Source organism: Pseudopipra pipra, chromosome 12, assembly GCF_036250125.1.
Source record: "Pseudopipra pipra isolate bDixPip1 chromosome 12, bDixPip1.hap1, whole genome shotgun sequence".
Classification (NCBI taxonomy): Eukaryota; Metazoa; Chordata; class Aves; order Passeriformes; family Pipridae; genus Pseudopipra; species Pseudopipra pipra.
Genome location: NC_087560.1, coordinates 3,008,957 through 3,030,858, shown reverse-complemented (window position 1 = coordinate 3,030,858; position 21,902 = coordinate 3,008,957). Strand labels below are relative to the sequence as shown.

The 21,902-nt window shown below is 42.8% G+C and overlaps 1 protein-coding gene and 1 long non-coding RNA gene across 2 annotated transcripts; one reads left to right on the top strand and one right to left on the bottom strand.

Moving 5' to 3' along the window:
- Window positions 1–4,410: 4,410 nt before the first annotated feature.
- On the top strand, window positions 4,411–17,141 carry CHRNB4 (cholinergic receptor nicotinic beta 4 subunit). Its single transcript, XM_064668407.1, has 6 exons — window positions 4,411–4,732; window positions 9,154–9,299; window positions 11,219–11,263; window positions 11,383–11,492; window positions 13,342–14,314; window positions 16,341–17,141. The coding sequence occupies exons 1-6, from the start codon at window positions 4,678–4,680 to the stop codon at window positions 16,479–16,481; spliced, it is 1,470 nt and encodes a 489-aa protein (XP_064524477.1). The 5' UTR covers window positions 4,411–4,677; the 3' UTR covers window positions 16,482–17,141.
- On the bottom strand, window positions 5,731–21,702 carry LOC135420701 (uncharacterized). Its single transcript, XR_010433681.1, has 5 exons — window positions 21,313–21,702; window positions 20,385–20,511; window positions 6,956–7,034; window positions 6,189–6,428; window positions 5,731–6,023 (listed from the first exon to the last, which is right to left on the bottom strand). It is a non-coding gene; the product is annotated as an uncharacterized LOC135420701 (long non-coding RNA).
- Between the last annotated feature and the right edge of the window lie 200 nt (window positions 21,703–21,902).

The following is a 21,902-nucleotide window of genomic DNA, read 5'->3' as shown; positions in this document are numbered from 1 at the left end:
AAGGCAGCTGGTGTTGTGCCCGAAGGCAGCTTATTACAATGGATTGCTTAGAATCCATCTGGCAAGGCAAAGGTAACTACAGAGGTGCTACAGGAAACAGATTTTATTACCATATAGATACAGTCCATCTCTGTTAGAGTAAGCCTCTGGATGAAAACTAGTCCTCCAGTATAAAGCACCTACTAATCCAAAAAAAGCTTACTAAATTCCAAAGCCTTAGATTACAAGGGACTAAATATTACACATATCCTTGCCCTTCCCACTGATTCCTACTAACAGTTGTGAGGATACAGTTAGGCTCATCCAGCTGACAGTTACTGGAACTACAGGGCCACAGTTTTGTTTTGCCTTGCAGATTTTAAATGGGGCTACACCAGAGCACTGTTAAATGAAGCTGCAACAGTGCAACTTAACCCAAAAACATTAGCACCAGAATGACTGAGCCATCACCATCTCTAACAGGACTGTAAGTGCATTTGTAAGGAAAAAAATTCCAAGGATGCAGAATGTTGGCTCCAGCACAGCTGTTCTAATCAGCTCATCCAGATACTGGTGAGTAGGGAAAACTAAGATTTTACCTGCAGGGCCTGCTGGATATTTGCAGAAGTTACTTGTAAGGAGCTCCACTCTTCAGCCAATAGAGAGCAAAGGAAGCCTTGCTGCTGCTGCTGACATGAGCCAGGACTTTGGCAGGTATCATTAAGTTCACTCAGGCATAAGGTGACAGGAAAAAAACCTGCCATTAGTTGACATTTTCTGTAGTAATTTTCAAGCAGAAGGTGACAGCTCTTCTGCTTGTGCAGCAGTCAGTCAGCCAGTCCCATGTGTTCTGTAAGGCCACTATTTAACAAGCCCATTTGAAGCCTCTTATCAAGCTAGTTGAGCTGTGACCTCAGCCCTGAACTTATTTCAGCATCACAATTAATGGAAACTAATGGTGCCTTTCCACCTGGAAGCTTTTGTTTCTGCAGCAAACTGCCTGCACCTGTACTTGTCCCATTAAGGAAGCTGGCTACACCCCAGGCTGCTTCCACTCTGAAAGCTCCAGTATTTCTGACTGGTTCTTTCTTAATGCAAGCAGCAGCTTGAAATCAGCACGATAAATCCACAAAAAGGGGACTGCCAGTTTTCCTGGGCACTTGAACATCTTGCATTCCTCATGCATCTAAGAGCTCTAATACCCCAAGGCATGGAAGCACTACAGCACCAGGAACAACCCCCCAGCCAGTTGGTGGATGGCTCTCTGCCATGCTACTCCCATGCTTGCACAGTGCATTAACATGAGAACCCAGAAAATCACATATGCTAATGTCTGCTGAAAAGACTTTTCAGGACCTGAGCTTAATGAGCAAATGGAATCCTGCAGCATCACTGTGGGGAAAACAGTTGCAGAGCACAAGCGATGAAGGAAGACCTTGCGTGCTCTGCCAGAATGAAAGAACACAAGTGGATGGCAAAGGAGGGAATATGGCCAGAAAACCAGCTGTGGTAATTCCTCCTGTCCACCTCAGCTTCAACAGCAAAACCAGTGCAATCAGTGCATGGTCTGTGACCCTCTGATGACCCACGGCTCCAGGAAAGCAGTCCCAACCTATTTTGTGATACTTGAGCTGCTGTTCAACTCTCAAGCACCAAGCAGCATAGATGGTACAAGCAGGGTGGCTTCAGGGGCCATACATGTTCCTTCTGTAACCACTGCACAGGCACGGGGGCTGTGCTGGCAGATGGAAGGTTTGCCTTTGGGGAGAAACAGGTCAGACATCAGAAAGTAAAAATGCAGAAACAGCTGCGTCTTCCCTGCCCAGCAGGCTGGTACTTTGCTCAAACATCCCCTCAGTAATGAAGGCTCAGCTCTGGAGAGCAATTCCCTGCATGTTATGAAACACAAGCTCACCCAGCAGGCTCAGGAGTGCAGCAAGGTCTCTGACCCTACAAGCCTCTGACAAGGGACAGGCCTTGTAGTGAGGAGCAGAAGGCTGGGGATAAACACTGCTTGGGACACACCTCCCAGGGTCTGTCACTGTTGCAAGAGTGCAATTTTCTGAGGGCTCCTTTTCTACATGCTGTTAGTTAAATACTGGAGAAGAACACAGAAATAGTCATATTTTCAGGCAGTTAGTCTGGTCACAGGTACTCACTCAGACTGCACTGGCTCTTTTCATCCCAGTAGAAAACTTCTGTTTGTCTCTCTCCTGAAACCAACATCCTCCCCCTCAGATTCCACATTACTTAGAATCATAGAATAATTTGGGTTGGAAGGGACCTTTAAAGGTCACTTAGTCCAACCCACCCCTGAAATGAGCAGGGACATCTTCAGCTAGACTGGAGCCCAATCCAACTTGACTCTGAATGCTTCCTGGGATGGGGCATCCACCACCATTCTGGGAAACCAGTTCTGGTGTTTCAACACCATCACTGTAAAAAATTTCTTCCTTAGATCTAGTCTGGATCTACCTCTTCTGGTTTAAAAACATTGCTCCTTGTCCTATTAAAACAGTAGTTACCATCTTAAGGGACTCAAAGGCCACATTAAGGCCCCTCCAAGAGCCTTCTCTTCTCCAGGCTAAACAACCCCCACTTAAACCAATTCCAGCTAAGGGATAGTGAATAAGACGGGAAAAGGAGTGATGAAAGCAGAAAAATGACCAAAAATAACAGGCAGGAGCTAGCACAGGTGATCTCTGATACCAGGCTCAACTTAATAATTGAGATCAGCAACAAAGCCAAAGCATTTCTGTTGGTGTGGCTAACAGTCAGCAACTATGTGCAGTAACAATTTTTTAAGTATACAGAAATCATCAACCATCAATTCCTACATAGGCCACAAAACCTTTTATATCTGAGGTGTTTGCATAGCATTAGATACAATAAATCCACCTCTAAACAAATTGATGGCATGCATTTATATATATATATATATATATATATAAATTCAGAAGCTATAAGGGATCAAAGTTGGGGGTTTTAAGTTAAAAACACTATAAAACCTGAGAGATTATAACAGAGGGCATTTTACTAAAGGGATATAGAAGGAAATTGGTTGAGATTGCAGGTGAAGAAAGGTGAGAACATATAAGCCATCCTTCTCACAGTAGAAGGCTGTGAACTTTTTAAAGAACTGCTGGGAGTCCTCAGTGGAGGATATGGTACAGTTGACATACCTTGAGTTTCCAGAGGAAGGGAAGGCAACAGCATAGGCCACTTCATCAAAGCTGATGTGACAACTTGTTTTATCCAAAGGGAAGTCCATGCAGTGCTTTTCCATTTGTCTCACTAAATCCATCCTCCTAACCCAAAGAAATGAGCCAGTAATAATAAATAGCCTGTTTAGAGAAGTTCCATAGATTTTTACAGTACAATTACCAAAAAATTTAGTAGAGTCTCTTTGTGTACTGGGCTACCTCCTTTAAAGACAACAAAGTTATAAAATATTTAGTGGAAAAAGAAGGTGGCTAAAACATTTAAGGTGAAGGCAATGAGTTATTCAACATTATACTGACAGCTTGCCTAAAAACAGCAACAGGTGATCTTCTCCAAATAACCCCAGCCAGGTGGCAACTGTGCCAGATGCAGAAGTGTGGTGTGTTATGCAGATAAACCAGGAATGGCTCCATCCCAGCCAGTGGTGTTATAGTCTGTTGGGAGATGGGACAAGAGCAGAGCTGCATCCTGTGGCCAGCTGAAGCAGACAGGAACCTCAATATGGAGACAAAACAATATTTAGAAGATTAACACCCTTTTTTTTTCTGTACAGGACTTCAGCCTGGATAGAAAATATCCAGAGACTATATAAGGTAAATAGAAGATAGAGATATAAGATAGAGATATAAAATAGACTATAGTGCTTGCAGAGGGGACATAAGATCTTGCCCTTTCTTTCTACACAAATCTTCCCACGTGCAAGTCCCAAAACAAATGACACTCTACACTTTGCTGAACCCTTTAGCTTTAAAAGATGAATTCCATGGAGCCTCTAATGCTCCTCTAGGGTATCTTTATTGCTATTGCTACTTCACAACAACTTTAGGTTTCTTTAAAAAATCCCATCAGATGCTAAAGACAAATTCTCTGTTCCTCTCCTGCTGCTCCCAGAAAGCTTTTTGGAGCTCTCTTTTAAAGAGATCAGATGTGTGGGCCTTGGAGGGGAAAAGGGTTGACAGTAGGCAATAAACTTTCTCCCTTGACAGAGAAAATTACCCTCTGCTGGGGCTTTAATTTATGACATGTCTTTCACTAGCAGGTTTTATGGCACAAAGTTGTATCCAGCTTTTCCCACACAGCTATTCCCACCCATTGCACTTATTAACCAGAAAGCCTTCTAAATGTTATCTAGCAGCAAGAATCAAGCAGTTGTGTTTTGCACACCGTGTTCCTTCAGCTTGCGCTTTCCTTTCCTCTTTTTCAACATTATCACATTGTGTTCCCTCTCCTTACGTGCTTTCCCTCTTCACAAAGCTCTTTAAACAGCTGCAAAGGGGGAGGGACCACTCTGCTCACGAAAACTCCACTTTGCAGAACGCTTCTGTCAGGTCCTACTGTCTGTCTCTTTTCCGGGCATTTAATACCTCCAAGATTCAGGTTTGCTTTTCCATCTTTTCCTTGTGCATCCCTGACAACAGAGCCTATTGCCTGCTGGCTTGACTGAGGGACAGTAATCCACCTCTCCTTGTTACTGCCATGAGGAAAATGTACACCCTCTTTCTCTTTGTAGTGGGCTCCCTTTGTTTTAACGGTAAGTGACCTTTTCTTTCGGGTACAGTTTCAGAGCAGCAATAGCTTTGGGGGCCAGGAGGCAGGACTGGGATAAAAGCTCACAGACAATTCATAACTATCACCTCAGGAGGTTTTGCAGACTTTGAGAGGATGCATAAAATTGATTATTCTAGTGTTGTTTTGGGCTCGTTTGGTATCTGCAAATGCACTGCGATGGATATGGACAGACAGTTAAGTTGGATGTAAAATGACAGAACTGTAGGAGATGACAATAATAATCACTAAATGTTATCCCTTTAGATGCTCTCAGGATCATCTGTGATAGGAAAAGCAGATATTGTGCTGAGAGTGAAAAAAATGAGCCATGAACCATAAATAAGGCAGCTCTCATCCCTCTACAATTATTTGCTCAAGTTCCTGTATGTCGCGAAGTTCATACTTCCTAATTATTTTTATTAGCACGTACATAGCTTAAATTAAGTTGTAATATATGCTAAAAAAAGCAAACATACATTTTCTTCAGTCTATCAGGATTTCTTCCATGTGTTTAAGCCAACATGAACAGCCTGACAGCAGCAGGAAATAGTGCATTTACCATGGGAGCTTCTTCCCATGGAGAGACTCCAGTGAAGAGTTCTCAGAGAAAGTGGCTGAAATCAAACCAAGACAAAGATCACAGATTTCCCATTATTACCTATTCATCCCAGAGCTGTTTTTTTTTTCCTTCAATCACTGAAAGGTAACTTTATAAAACATCTGCTTTCTAACAAATGAAGAGTGAGGACCCACTTTAGATTCTTAGTTTATAAAAGCCTTTATTATTTCCTTTTTTTTTTTTTTGCATTAATTAAAAAATCAAAAGTCTTTAAACTACAGTAAATTCACTGGTACTTCCACTGGAACAATAAGCATTCCAATTTAGCAGCTGTTGTTCTAAGAGGTCGTGAAAACCTTTTTGCTCAAGAGTATGCTGAAAAGAAACATCACAAAGTAGTTTTAGAGAAGATAATGGAACTGTCTCATTGCTGCTTCTTGCTTGCTCTTTACTAATTACAGAAGGGAATTTGGTATGTCACTATTGTCCAAATAAGTTATTTGTGAGAGAGTAAAGAACTAAAATGACAACACATGCTACAAAATTATTTTTAAACAAATGCTATTTCAACATTTATAACAATAAGTGAAGTCAGAGAAACACAGGAAGCATGCCTTATGTTAAATTTTTAAATTTAGTGATAACAGTGGACTTGCCTGTGTTTCTGTATTTGCTTCTTTTCTGTGGAAATCACTCCAGCAAATTTGTCATTACACTGAAAACAAACAACATAACACAGGGTGACGAGTTACTTCACTTTATGCATTTAAATTAGACCATGTAAAAGGGAAAGGGTTTTGTGTCTCCTGCTGTGAGACTGGAAGCATCCTGATGTAATTTTTTTTTAATGGTCATGCTCCCACAGAGAACCCAAACTTACTGAAGAACGTTACTGCAAGTTATGTGGCAACTGCTGTCCTCGTCTCAGAGCAGATGTGTGGTGTGTTCAGTGAAGCTGAAATCATTTCCCCAGCTCAGGATCCACCCCAATGTGTTCTCTCTATTACTGCTTTCAGTACACAAAAACACTCCAGCCCCAGATCAGAACTCCTTCCTCACTGTTGTTACAATCCTTTGCCTAAACCCATCAGTCTTCCCTCTGCAGCATCTGCGGTGATCACTGTTATTTGGGGAAAGAAAAAAACAGTTTGGAGAGAAACTGCACTTTTATTTGTTCCAACTCTGAGAGGAGAAAGAGGAGTTTCTAATGCCTGGCTACTGCCATGAAAGGCACAGAAGGATGAACCTGAATGCCTGGGAATTTTGTTTTCAGTGGGTGCCATCTGGTTAATATGTAGATTATTAATGGAAAATAGATGATAAAACTTATACAAGAACCATTCCTTTTTATTTACATTTTCCTTTCCCTTGACTTTGGCGAGCTCTGAGGCAGGGCACGGCTGACATCTAGTGGTGTGTGACACAGGCAGCTGAGGGAGGTGAAGAGGAGCCCCTTTGAACTTTACTTCTGATTGTTAAATTATAAAGATTGGCATGGGATGCCATTTTACAAAGAATTATTCATTACAGGAATTCCTTCACTAAGACAGATAACAATTTCTTAAAGGGATTCACTGTTGAACTAATAATTTTTTAGAATTGTGTCTTGTCATTATTCTGCATCAAGTTTATGAACAGAGTCAGTACCTTGAAATCTGAGCTGCTCTCGTCAGACATCCAGACCAGACGACCCTGGTTTGATTTGCAGACCAGACAACTGGGATTGCTAAAAGCAGGTTTCAGAGAAAAAAACCTAATTACAAATCCAGAATTAGCTTTCTGCAAATATTCTGCAATTTCTACTGCTTCCTCTCTGTTTAGCAAATACTCTCTAGGCTAGAATATTTATGGACAAAGGCAGAAATACAGTGAAAATATATTTAACAATTCAAACAAGAACTCAGTCTTTGCTAGCAGCATTCAGTGACCAAATGACAATTTATTTATAGCCATCTGCTTATGTCACTTCCCTATGCAACAGTGGGAAAGTTTGTTAAAAAACCCCAATGAACAAAACCAACATAAAACCCCACCAAACCACACAACACAATAACCAATATTCTCTCTCTAGCTACCACAAGATTTCTAATCTATCCTTATAAACACAGAAGGTGGCCCCCTTTTTTTTACAATATCAAATTTAGCTCTTCCTTGAATGCAACACACAAGAAAAATCCAGAATCTGGAGCTTAGCAAGAATCAGCATAGCTCTAGTTTGACAAGCTTTTGATTAGGCAGCTTACATTGAGAATAACTGTAATATTAAAATATCACATGGTACAAGGGCTTTTGTAACCACTCGCAGGGAGGCACAAAGCAAGTGTGAATCAAAAAACAAACTGGCCCAACCAACACAGATGCATTCATCCAAATTTGTCTTCCCAAACGGCCTGGGAAGTACTTGGGAAGCCTATTTTGAAGAACAGTGTTATGGTTAAGTATATGTGACAAAATTTGGGCTACCAGTGCTGTAGCATATGCTGGTCTGAAAGGATTTAAATCAGGCCTGGTGTTTCATCTCAGCCTTTCCACAGAGCTTGAGTAAAAGCTGTTCTTAGATGTGAAAGCTCTGTTCGAGAATGTTTCCTTTTACATCTCTCCACTCTTTTACTGGATCAGAAACGAGAAGTTCTTGGGGTGTTTTTTTAACCTGAGTTGGATTCAGAAGAACCAAGTTTCAAGAGACTTGCTCACCCTAACAACTTCCAGCCCAGTCCACATGGAAACTAGGCACCTTCTAGAAGTGCACACAAACTTGGACTGCTTACCTGATCCTGGCCTTTGGATATCTGCCTGTCTCTGGATCTCATAGATATGCTCCAACTTAAAAAAAACCAGAACAAATTAATGTACCACAAATTTAAAATACTTGCGCGGGCAATGGTTTTTACTGTTGGAATTGCTCTGGGGAATAATGAAGCAAGAATGCTGTAGGGATACTACCCTCACCTGTGCAATACCTACAGCTGAATTAGGTGACTCTTCCTATGGAAGAATCATTGTATCCATTGGATTAGAACCTGCTTTCAGTAACACCTGTGTCCATCACAGAACTCGACACACAGCACAGTCTCTCTGGGTCAATTCTGGTGGCAGGATGTTACCAGGACCTCAGTCAGCAGTATTACCATGTGGTCTATAGTGGTTTGAAAAGTCCACTAGAATGGCTTTAAAAAGTACATTCAAGAACATGAGAACAGATTCAGCTCCCTCTGGGGTTGTGCCAGAAGCTGTTCTCCTCCATGGAGAATGTTCAGGATTGTTTGACAGTAACCTGTAGATACTATATTTTGTAATCATTAAACTCCAGCTTTGAGTTTTCAAATTCTGAAACAGAATCATCAGTAGCTACCAAAGAGTCCTCAGTCATTAAAACATCTTCAAGTATCCTTCAGCTTATCTTCTGGTTTTCCATGTTTAAATCAGTCTTTTAATTTCTACCTGTACCTGCAACTTTGTCTCCTACAGCACTAAAGAGAGAAGTCACAGCTGAACCCCCTGCCTTTGGATCATAGAATAATTCTTCTTCTGCTATTAAGAGGGTGGTGTCTGTTTCTAAGTGTAATCCCAAAAGAATATATCAATTTGAGCTTCACATTTTACTGTGAAAAAACCTGAAGGGTTCCAGTTGATCTGCTTTGATCTGTGCTCTGTGAAAGACAATCAGCTTCAGCAGAACAGATATTGGTGCAAGCACCACATCCTCCTGCTCACATAAGCCTACAGTCTCTGGAGAGTCAAAAGCCCTCATTATTCCATGAAGATGATCTGATGCACAGGGATTCTGTGATCCCTCTATCATGTCACTTTGCTCTCCCTTCTATAATCCTGTTGATGCTTTACAGGAAGCGCAGCAGCAGACGCTGAAGAAAAGCTGATGAACCACCTGCTGAGTCCTGACAGGTACAACAAGTTAATTCGACCGGCTGTCAACTCCTCCCAGTTGGTGTCCATAGAACTGCAGGTTTCCCTGGCACAGCTCATCAGTGTGGTAAGTTCAAATTAGGCTATGCCTTTTAATTCATTACTACCTGCACAGCACTCTAATAGTCATATTGGTGTTACAGTGTCCCAGCTCTTTTCTCATTTGTATAATAGTACTTAATAGGTACAGCCCACACATGCAATTTACTGGTTTTCTACCTCATAATGCAGCTGCTACGGGGAGATCAATCTATGCCTAAGCAATCAAGGACAGTGGCCAGATCTTCATCCTATAAAACTGCATTGGTCTAAAATTCAAAATCATTCCACTGGTTTCAGTACAGCTACAGTGTTACCCCAGGTCAGGATCCATCCTGGACTGTGCTCACAATGCTAAACCAGCTTCTACTGCTTCTTTCAAAGAAGAGGTTCAATGGTTTGAAAACAAGCTACAAAACCAGATCAAAATCTCACACATATAAGCAAAGAAGAGTGGAATGTTGTAAAGAAAAAGGCATATTAGTTCTGGCTGGAATAGCTTAACATGGTTAAAACAATCCTCATCTATGCAACTCCTTGCATTCAATAAAAATTACTTCAATGGGTCTGAAAGACATTTTCACCCACAAGGTTAGCATGTTCTTCCAAGGTACAAACACATCATTGCCAAGAGAGGTTAGCATTTACTGCACTGGAACAAGAGCCAGCACAGAAGTGGGAATCATTTCCTGACTCAGGGCTCCTATCTGTGCTGCTCTCTCCCTGGGTGACAAAGATACAGATGGCTGCCTCCCTGCCAGAATCTGTGTAAGGGCTACTGCCTGCACTGCTGCAAACTTTGAGAGACCTCGAGGATCTAGAGTCTGAAATTCAAGAGGAAATGAGAGAGACACAGATGGAACAAAAGGGAAACTGTACAACAGCTGAGGTTTCATACACACGTGCAGGCTGGATATTACATACATATATATATATAATATCTAGCCTGTGTGTATATATATACACACAGGCTGGATATTAGATAGATAGATAGATAGATAGATAGATAGATAGATAGATAGACAGTCAGATAAAAATGTATTTTATATACATATATGTATATATGTATATAAAATATTCAGCCTCTGTGTGGGTACAGACATATATACACAGGATATAATGCCATGTATACCAGGTGACTCGGTGCAAGTGCTCCCTCTCTCCTGGAGAATTCCACCTGGACACAGACACACCTCCCTACACACTGCACTACCACCACTGGCACATTGTCCTCAAGATTGCAGATTCTGGGCATAAAAAACAAGATGTCCCAGAGGCCCCAGTGATCACAGCCTAAGCAGAGCAGATGAATGGGCAGGGATCGAGAACAGCACAGCTCAGTCCCTGTCCCTCTGTATCCTCACTCTTCAAGCAGAACACAAAATTAGGCATTTTATAGGCTCTAAGAATCCCAAGCATCTTCAGGATCAGAGAATTAACTTGTTTTCCTGCAGAAATCCTTCTGACAAATCTGCTGTAGAGAGATTTCTCTTCTGGACTGCTCTGCAGAGAGACAGCAGTTCCACAGGACAGAGCCTGCCAGCTGAGAGCTCACATGGCAAACCTTACATCAACCTCACACAACCTCGTGGAGGCCCTCCCAGTGGCCAAATGTACCTTCTGTTCTGTAAATCAAAGGTGGAGAAGTGGGGTGGGGGGAGGAAATCAGCTGGGTAGGGTGGTGGTGATTGTTCCCAAATCACTCCTGCCATACCTGTTCTTGCTAAAAGGCATTTGGAGCTCTACACTTGTGGGGTTACTATTGGTCATCATCATGTGTATGAGACTGGCCATCCCACCTGCAGAGAAATGCCTGCCTTGAAACCCACTGAGCAAAGCCATGCTGCACAGCTGGAGACATGCTCAAAACCCCACTGAATAAATCTTGTTGCTGCAATCAAGTGAAATATTTTAGAGGCCAACTTTTGTCTCCGTTTTTCCCTACAGAATGAACGGGAGCAGATCATGACTACAAATGTCTGGCTGAACCAGGTAACCAAACCCACAGAGATGTGCCCTTGCAAACCACAAATGCTTTCCCTCCATCAAATGATTGTTTTGTTAGGGCTGGTCTGGAAACTCCCATCACTGCTCTACAATTCTTCTCGTAGGAGTGGATTGATTATCGTCTGGCTTGGAAGCCCTCAGACTATGAAGGGATAAAGATGCTGAGAATACCTGCCAAACACATCTGGTTGCCAGACATTGTGCTTTACAATAAGTAAGTACAACTTCTGTAGTTTATGCAGACAATGAACAAAATTTTGACCAAGAAACAAGCACCAGAAACAATGAAGTAGGTCTGATAAAATTATAGAACTGAATTTTGTAACTGTTTGATAGCATCAGCTGTATCTGACCGGGGCACTGGCCTCAAAGATAATTTTAGTAGCTGACAATTTTGGTTTGCTTTGGTTTAAGTCTCTAGCAAAGCCTTGAAGTGGATGATATAAATTTTTGGGGAAAAATAATCAAAATTTATACTTTCATGATACTTTGAAAACCAATGAATTCACAGATGATGATTTATGAACATATACAGATGGGAAACCCAGGAAGTTTATATATATCTGAGTTAAGTCCTTGGAATCCTACAACAAATCAGATTTGATGAACACTTAAAACTAGTGTATTAGTAACAAAATAATTCAGCCAGTGGATTAGGACGTACTGGCTGCTCAAAGCTTGTTCTGGTGAATTGTGCCCGTGCCCTCTGCTTCTTTCTGCTACTCCCCAAGTGATACCATTTAGTGATTTGTAAGAATAGAAGGAAACAGTTTTAAAAGGTTTCTTAAATGTAGGGGAACAAGCCTCACCATATTGGATTTTTACATCAGTACAAAGCTTCAAGTTGAAGTTTTAGATAAAGGACAAGCCCCTGTAATTTACTGCTGCTGGAGCACAGTTTCATTGGCATCAGTGAGTCCTAAGGCAAACACAAAGCACATCCCTGTGCCCACAGCTCTGTCCATGCACAGCACTGCACAGGGCTCTGAGGCAGCACCAGTAGCTGAGATGGGGCAGTCAGCACAAAACCCAACACATTCTCAACCCAGGAGTGTGCCCAGCACACTGTCTGACAGGACAGTAAAGCTAACTTGGGAGACACAGGTATGTGAGAACTAAGATGCTATCGATTTGTCAAAAAATAGCTACTCATTGTCAGGGAACTAACAACCCCCCTGTGCTGCAGCCACTCACTTCTGCATCTGGTTGTTCCACTGCCTGCATGAATTATCTACAGGGGTCTCAGCTCAGTGCCAGGCACTCAGAACCTCACCAAGGTGAGCCCTTTCCAGAGCCAAACCTTACTGATCCGGAGAACAGCTCCACATGTGCCAAGCCTTGGATACTTGTAGCACTTCCCTGCTGAGAAAAAAAAATCAGCCTTAGCACTGAAATAACCCTATTTTCCATCGTGTCTTGTCAGCAAACAAGGGTACTACCTCAGGATACTTAATGGGTTCAACAGCCCTAAGTTGTTTGCCCAGGAACATTGGGCAGGAGAAGATATTGACCACTGAGGGATAATGATCTGCTCCCTGAATGAAAGGGCCCATCTTCAAGTAGAAGACTCCCCTGGTGGAAGTTCAGCAGTGGGAAGAGATACAAAGCCAAGATTATTTGTGGGCACTAAGAACACTGTGGCTTGTCTGTTCTGGTTTTGTAATGAGTAAACATTAACTGGAGTGACGTCCTAAATTATAAACCATATAATTACATTTCCTCTGCCTACACTCTCCCTGCATTTCTAACTAATGCTGCTCATCCTTATTTCCTTGTCCAAGTCATTTAGGAGTGTGCTCTGTGCTCTTAGCAGTGCCTGTGTTTCAGATCAAAGGCACCTCCCTTTTCATGTGGGATGATCTCATTTTCACTCGGCCCTCAGAGACGTAGGGAGCTGAATTTGCTTTAACAAACATTTACAAAGTACTTTGATTTCTCTGGATGAAACAGAGGTGTATATCTATTATTTAACAACAATTTGATAAATTGCTCTTCTGTTCCGAGCTGTGTTTTCCCTCTTAGTGTTTCATGCCCTCTCTCCTTTGCCTCTGCTCGTCCCCTAGCGCGGATGGCACGTACGAGGTCTCGCTGTACGCCAACGCGATCGTGAAGAACAACGGGAGCATCCGCTGGCTGCCACCAGCCATTTACAAGAGTGCCTGCAAGATTGAAGTCAAGCATTTCCCCTTTGACCAACAGAACTGCACCCTGAAGTTCAGATCCTGGACGTACGACCACACAGAAATCGATATGGTGCTCAAAACTTCCATGGCGAGCATGGACGACTTCACGCCGAGCGGAGAGTGGGACATTGTAGCACTGCCAGGCAGGAGGACTGTAAATCCCCTGGACCCCAGTTATGTCGATGTGACATATGACTTCATTATTAAAAGGAAACCTCTTTTTTACACCATCAATCTTATCATTCCCTGTGTGCTAATCACGTCCTTGGCCATCCTGGTATTCTACTTGCCTTCAGACTGTGGTGAAAAAATGACCTTGTGCATCTCTGTGTTGCTTGCCTTGACTGTGTTCCTGCTGCTGATCTCCAAGATTGTCCCTCCCACGTCTCTCGATGTTCCACTGATTGGGAAGTATCTCATGTTTACAATGGTACTGGTGACCTTCTCAATAGTTACCAGTGTCTGTGTGCTCAATGTCCACCACAGATCTCCAAGTACCCACATGATGCCCCCCTGGGTAAAGGTGGTTTTCCTTGAAAAACTCCCAGCCTACCTGTTCATGAAGCGTCCAGAAAACAATCCCCCACGGCAAAAGCCCTGCAGCTGCAAAAAGACAAAAGCAGAGCACCCTTGTATGGAGGCAGCTGACTTCTACAAGAACTCCACCTATTTTTTGAATACAGCTCCTGCCAAAAAGTATGATATGAAAGCCTCTGAGACACTTGACAATATCAGCAGTCATCGAGATTTTAGGTTAAGAACAGGCACGAAATTTTCTCCTGAAGTCCAAGAAGCAATCGATGGAGTCAGTTTTATAGCAGAGCACATGAAAAGTGATGACAACGACCAGAGTGTAAGTAAAAATGACAAATCAGCCCCATCTTTCCAAACTTCATCTCCTGTCCTCCTCTGTAACATGCTCTTCCTCAGAAAGTGTATTTGAACTCTCAGGTTTTTAGAGAGATTCTAGATACAGCTCGTAAGAGGAAATAATTGTTGCCATTAAAGGACTTAATGAACAGCAATTTGGTAACTGTAAATACTCTCCTGATAAGTAACATGGCTCTTTCTACAGAGAGAGTTTGTTGATTGCTCAGTTAACCATGAAACACCCTTGAAAAAGCTGTGTTGTCACACTCAAGTAGTGCTTGGCAGGGGAAGAAAACAATATTCAGTTCCAGGTTAGAAAAAGACTATTTTTCTCCATCGTATTCAGTCAGACTGTGATTCAACCGATGGCCAGGCCAAGTTAACCAGGAACTGTACCTGCAGCTCCAGCATTTATTTCCCTGACTGGACTCAGCAGGATTTAGTGGAGTTGGTAGAAGGCCTTTGCAAACACCCTCTCTGGGTAAGACACCTGTCTATAGATGGCAAACACGATGGGTAGCATCAAAAACCTAAAGCCAGCAGAGCTGCTGCTTCTTTCATTTGAGATAAATCAGACTCGTTAATGGTTACGAGAAATACTTTATCCAGGACACATTTAAGCAGTGCTGCTGCTGCCCTGCTCACAGGCCACCAGCTGGAACACCACAGCTGAGATAATACACTGGGAATAATGCTTGGAAAACTCAGCTGGCTCACAGTTTTGTTTAGACAGGCACCCACAGTTAGGAAAAACCCTCTTCACACCCACCAGTGTCCTCTCTCTGACCCTGATCCCAGTCAGGCTCCGGGTTCTCTATTCCCATTGTGCTCCCCCTCCCTCAAACAAGAAGAGTCTGGTTTCTGATCTTGCACAAGTCCCTTGAGGAGCATGCTGCTGAGTAATTCATGTTTTCTATTAACTGAAATTACTGTCAATATAAATAAAGAAGTTCAGCTATTAACATTAGACATGAGCTCATAAACACTGAAGCTGACTGAAGAGCAGCAGACTTCATACAGCAGAAAAAAGGCTAATAGCTTAGAAATTCTTGCAAGAATGTGTTGCACACTAAAGGATCTACAAAGCTTGCAACTGATAGTAAGAACAATTTTCAAGGGTATTTTATACATTAAAGATTCATTTAATGCTTTTCACATACGATCCTCCAATATTACATATCATTTTTCTAGATTCATAACTTTCTTCTCTGCTTCCTTCCTTCATCACCATGGTCTGATAACAACTGTTCATGTACATTTACATAGTCTAATTTCAGAAGAGTTTAATTTCCATTAGTGGAAATTAAAAGTGTGCACTGAAGGAAAAAAATATGTAATATTCTAATAGAAGATGTGAGACAATTGACCAGCATGGTAAAGTCAACAACGTGAGGATGTCCCACATGGAACTAGAAACAATGAGAGAGGAAAAAAATATCCCTGAGATATAAGTGGAGGTTGATATATTCCCCTTTTACATTAACAGCCAGACAGTCACTTCAGTTTGAGACAAAATCCAAGGCTGTGGCTTTCACAGACAACACATGCAAGGCAAAAAGGGATTTTAATAAAAGCAATGGTATTAATATGCATTAAGCCCCTTGATTAAGATGACTGCTGATAAGAAAAGAATTCTGAAGCTAACCTTGTTTAACAGCAGAATGCCACCTATTTTTGCCCACTGAGATTAATAGCATCTGCAAACCAAAATTAAAGGAAAAAAATCCTTAATTGGATTATCCTGTGGGTCCTTCAGGACTGGCTTCACCAGGCAGCCACGCTCAGGACCTGATGCATCCAAGAAAGCTGAGAAATATTCACTGTATTTTTCTCCACTGCTCAGAATGGTTGTAAGAGAAAAATACCTTACCAAGCCTAAAGTCAGTTCATTCCCTGAACCCTGAGATCTGTTTCCTTTTATTTTCATAAACAGAAACTCAGCATTAGCAAGAGGAAGAGCAAAAGAATATGACAAATTGCTAATATCTTTAATTGGCTTTTTCTTCCAGGTCATTGAAGATTGGAAGTATGTTGCCATGGTAGTGGACAGGCTGTTCCTCTGGATATTTGTCCTTGTTTGTGTCCTGGGGACTGTTGGATTATTTCTGCAACCCCTTTTTCAAAACCACACTGCTGCCATGAACCCTTAGTTGCCATTTAAAATTGTCAATATTTACATAAATGTTGGGTCCCATTCTACTCTCAGTTCCCCTCTGTTAAATCCACAGAGATGCCAAGTGAGTTGCACTTACATTCCTTAGGGTAGGGAAAAGGAAAGTAGAACTTGACTTACTGTGGTAAGAAAAAAAACCCAAACAAGGAGAAAACTAAAAATTTTTTCCAGTGAGTCCAGTACTTCTGGTGATATCTTGGCCCTTTTTTCAATTGTTTGAAGTCTGAACATTACAGAAAAAGGCTTTTACTGTACAACATGCCATCCTGTCTTATTATTATTATTATTATTATTATTACTATATTTTAAATACATTGCCTTGGGAAGGATCTTTTCTTTCCTCAGAATACTGAAATTTCCCTGTTACGAAGAAGGTATTGCTATGAAATCTGTTTCCTTCAAATGCATCAAAACAATTTGTGTCTGATGTATAAAGAACTTTACAAGTGGGTTTGATACTTAAACCTGAGCCTAGAAATAGAAACACACTTCTGAGGTAACCACTGCAAGGTTTCTCACCTTGCCATCCCCGACAGCTGAACGATCAACAACAGCAAAAATAATGTATGATAAACAAACACGTAGATAATACTCTGTTCATTGATGAAATACAAATAAAACATACATTTTTCCTTTATATAGATTTGGTCCTCAAATGTTCCTGCAACTTTCATGTCCCTGGGGCTCATATGCACTTTAATGAATCCCAGGCTGAGAGCACAGGAAAGCAACTGGAGAAGACAACTGTGAAAGGCAATGAGAATGAGAAGGACACCTGAGAACACACAGACCTGTGTGTTTTTCTGGGGAGATTTTAATGTGGATTTAAGTCTAATCCTCAACAAATTAGCTAGGGAAGCACATAAGGCATGTGGAGTCTCAAAGGCTTTGGCAAAGGACAGATGGAGGCCCCAGACTCCCATCACAGGACAATCCCACCACAGTTTGTCCCAGGTAACCTGCAAGCAGAGAAGTGGGCTCCTGGCTAACCTCAGCTTTCCCTGGGGTGTTGTCAGGATACATAACAATTGTACCACCACTCATAAGCACAACTAATGACTGGAGAACAAACTGTTAAAATCCTCTACTACTTGTGAAGGGGATTTGAGGCTCACCTGTCCCAGGGGAGGACCAGTTGACTAAACCTGTGTTCTTCAACAAGCCACAGGTGACAACAGTTCCAGATCTATTTGCCTTCATCAAAACTGAGCCACATCTCCCCCTAGATCAGCATTCCCAGGAAGCTCCAGATAACTACATAGATCTAGACATGCCAAAACAGCTCCATCCACCTTTCCAACTGTTCAGAGCAGCTGCAGGACCTCATTCCCTCCTTCCCAGCCCCTGGCTGAACTCCCCTGCACCACTGGCACACGCATCCTCACCCCACACGCTCACCCCTGAGCCCTGGAAGGGCTCTCCTGAGGGCCTGAACACTTGAGCATGGGCTGGTGCCCAGCACTCTGGGAAGGATAGGGTGAAAAAGTATCACAAGTGGGGTGGCTGAGGCTCCTTGAGGTCGTATGTTAGAAGGAGAAAGGGTTGTCACACTGTCATCCTCCCTCCCAATCCCCTTCCTCGAAGCACTGTGACTGTGTCCATCACAGACAGGCAGGTGGTGATGGATGACTGCAGGACAGCCCTCCTGGAGCAGGTACAGCCTGTGATCAGCCAGGCTGCCACATCCTGCTCTCACAGTGGGGGGCAATGCCCTGGCCACCTCCCCAAACATTATCTACTCTGGACTCTCCCGGGGTGACTGGTGGGCAGGGGAAAGTCAAACCTGCTTTCCCTGCCTTAAATGTTTCCTTCTCCTTTTCAGACCTAGAGAGCAGAGCTGTTTCTCTGCAGGCAACTGAACAGCTGTGAGATGAGATGGGGCACAGGCAGCCCCTGGGAGCAGAGGGGTGCCCTCCCAGTGCAGGTTATATATATATATAAAATATATACATATACATATAATCCTCTGTGTTAGGTTATATCACAAGCACAGGTGCACACACTGCCCCAGCTGCTAAACAGCTTTTTCTGCTGACAGAGAAGCCACAGGGAAGGCAGAGCAGCTGCCAGTGCTGTGCAGACAGTGTAAAGGTGAAGGCCCTTTAAATATCAAAATAACCCTGACCAGTGAGTCTGAGAGAGGCAGCACAGACTTAATGGGCTGTGAGAGACCCTGCACATCCCTTGGGGGCAGAAGGGAGGGGACTCACCCTCCTAAACAACCAAAGGTTCACCAAGTCTGCCACGGCCCCTGCAGTCCCCCCACTTGACACAGGGCCTGTGCAGAGCAGAGACCCCTCTCTCTGCCATTTTTACCAGCACCAACAGCACTTTTGGCTCTGTCCCCCCCTCACCCTCTTACCAAATTTTACTGTTCTACCCAGTCCCTCCTCCTTCTCATCCTCCCCCTCACTGCCTGAGCGCAGCTGAAAGGAGGCCCCTGGTGCTCCCATCTCAGAGCTGGCTCATCCTCATGAGCAGTGAAGACTGATAGCACTTGGCTCTGTAACCACAGCCTTCAGCTGAATTATCCTCAGCACACAGGAAAGTTTTAGAAAGGATTTGGCAGCTCAGCTAGCAGCTAACACAGAGTGCAGGCAGATGAAGGCCTCAGACTTGACAAACCCAGAAAAAGCTTTCCAAAGGCACATCGCTGGCCCCAGGGGGATGCCTGGGGAACACGGCTCCTCAGCCAGGAAATGGGCTCTGGTGCTTTCCATGCACTCCTTTTTTAATCACAACTGGAACAATAGAAGCTTTCCTAAGGGCGTCCTTGGAAACCACCACTGTGTGTTTAACATTTCCAGAAATAATTCAATCCGTAGAAAACTTCGGAATGAAAAATTTCACCCCAAGTCCTAAAATCCTGAAAAATCTGACCTCCTAAAACCGTGCTTTCAAAGTGGCAAACACTGTTTTTGCCTAACCCTCAGCAGCTCCACCTACGTAATACATAGAACTGTTCCCAGTTTAACTTGTCAGAGAATTACAGGGTTTTCCACTTTGGTTTTCCTGGCAAAATTTCAAAAATAAAAGATTTCTGGAGAAAAGGAAACATCAAAAATGTCATCTTGCAAGCAAATATGCATAATATCCCAGTTCACCAAACAAAATGAACTTCCACATTTCCACTTTTCCTGGGTTTTACCGTAGTATTTTTCATTTAAAAAAATGGACATTCAAAATGTATTTTACACTAGAACTGTTTTTCAATAGCAGTGTGCAACCAGTCTGCTTCCCTACCAGTGAAGAAAAGCCTCTGTTGGCTCTCTCCCCATTCCCTACCACCACAGATTTCACAGAATATTCTGAGTTGGAAGGGACCCACGAGGATCATCATGTTCAACTCTTAAATGAATTATAAAACTCTTTAATCCTGACCAATCCTGCCTTTCATCAGAACATGTAGAAATGCCACCACCACCAAACACACGTACCACCTGCATCCAGGTGCATTTATTTGGGACTGTTTCTGCACCCCTGCAGCCACAGCAAGCTGGGAGCAACAGCAGTGTTGGATTTTTAAAGAGGGAGCATCAATATCCCAGCAAAGGTGCGAAAATATTCTTTCCTTCATTACCTGAGTTGATACCTGAGCATATTTATTAAAAAGCAAAGGCTGCATACTTTGTTACTGCAGATCTTCTTGGGTAGATCAGCTTCCCCCTAATCAGACAAATTCTTCTTCTATGTAGTTCTGCAATGCAGTCATGGTGACGTGTTCTCATCACATCACTCTCCCTTGGCCATAAAAATAATCCTACCACAATCCTGAGCTGATTTCACCAGCACCTCCAGCATGGGGTGTTGGAAACAAAACATCTGTGCCACATAAACACCACTGAAAATTTCAGTAACTCAGCTAATTAAACTGAAGTACCTGTGTCTCTTGATGTAATGGCTCTTTGCTTCCTCTGCAGATCAGATGTTTCCAAATTATCCAGGCTAAGCACTGACTTTTGGGGAATACGAGTTTATGATATTGTCTTTGAAGCTTTAACTCATTTCTAGTTGGGATTAAAAAGAACAAACAGAAATTTCAGTTATAATGCTGCTTATAGCATGGAAGCAGAAAAAGAAGGCTTTTAGTCTCAATGTCCTGGAAAGGCAAAGACAAAAGTACCCACAAAGGGTTAAGTTAAAAGACCAAGCAGCCGAGTTCTCTGGAAAAAAAAAAAAAGAAATAAAATCAAATGGACAGTAAAGCCTATTTCCTCCAAGCTAATAGAATTACAGAAATTATCATAAGAGCATGTGTCTGGGGACAGAGTGAATGATGCTCTGAGAGACAGGGCTAACAGGATAAACAAGCTCAGTGCCAGGAGCTGAACCCAGCCTGCTGCTCTTTCTCCCCGTGTTACCTCTTAACACAGAGCAAAGGGGTCACTGGTTACCAACCCCTAAGAGCAGGGAGTGAAGCACCTCTTGGTGCAGCTCCTGTCCCACAGGGCTTCTCTCTCATCAGTCCTAAAAATGAGGGTGGAATCCCACATTTTTCTCTCCCCCTTGCTCCCTCCCTCCCTCCACACAGCTGAGTGCAGCTGTGCAAGCCTTGGACATCTGGTCATCCAAGGGGGGGGACACAAAAGGTGACAGAAGTTAACAAGGAAGCTGATGGTCACCTGGGGAATGAGTCCCTTTGTAAATCAGGATTTTATGACTGAACTTCAAACACAACTCCCCATTCTTCCCAGTGTCCTTCCCCATGAACAATGAGGTTTTGTGGGATCCTGTGCTCTTATTCCCTTCTCAAATTTCACCTTTCTAATCAACAAAAGCAGGAATGGCCTAAAGACAGTTATTCTCACCGGTTTGATCAAGTTTAATTCTCCATTCAAAGCCCTGGCTCTTGCCAGATCTCAGCTGCTGTGTTTACCACTCTGGGCTTAGATCCTGTCAACAGTAGCACATGCCTTTAATTACTCCTGGGAATAGCACATCCTTTTTATACAGCCAAGCACCCAGCACATGCGCTTGTGAGACGAGACACGGGCAGGAAAAAAGCCTCAATGTTAACAGCACAATTGTAAATGCAGGTCCCAAGATCTCAGTTCACTGCTAAATCAGGCATCCCTAATGTCAATATTCATTTCAGCACAATTCAATTACAAGATTTTTATTAACTAAACTTCCCTTAGTAGATTGTTATGAGCTTCTGGTAGAGAAGGATCCTACAGAGCAGCTGACAGGAAAAATCTTTCGCACCATCAGACTACCAGGCTCGTTTATGCACCATTTTAAGGACTCTTGCCCATTATCCCTGCCAGAAGACTGCTCTTTGCCTACAACAACATCTGTTTGGCCTGCAATTTGTTTGCCGTTTCCCCAGCTCTGACAGCCCGGGTAGCCAGGAAGGGGGCAGCACAGCAACCCTAATGGGAGCTCACTGCGCAGCGCT

Coding starts and splice junctions, on each gene's coding strand:
- CHRNB4 (XM_064668407.1), top strand. CDS start 4,678: ATGAGGAAAATGTACACCCTCTTTCTCTTTGTAGTGGGCTCCCTTTGT. Junction 4,733..9,153: donor GGGCTCCCTTTGTTTTAACG/GTAAGTGACCTT, acceptor GATGCTTTACAG/GAAGCGCAGCAGCAGACGCT. Junction 9,300..11,218: donor TGGCACAGCTCATCAGTGTG/GTAAGTTCAAAT, acceptor TTTTCCCTACAG/AATGAACGGGAGCAGATCAT.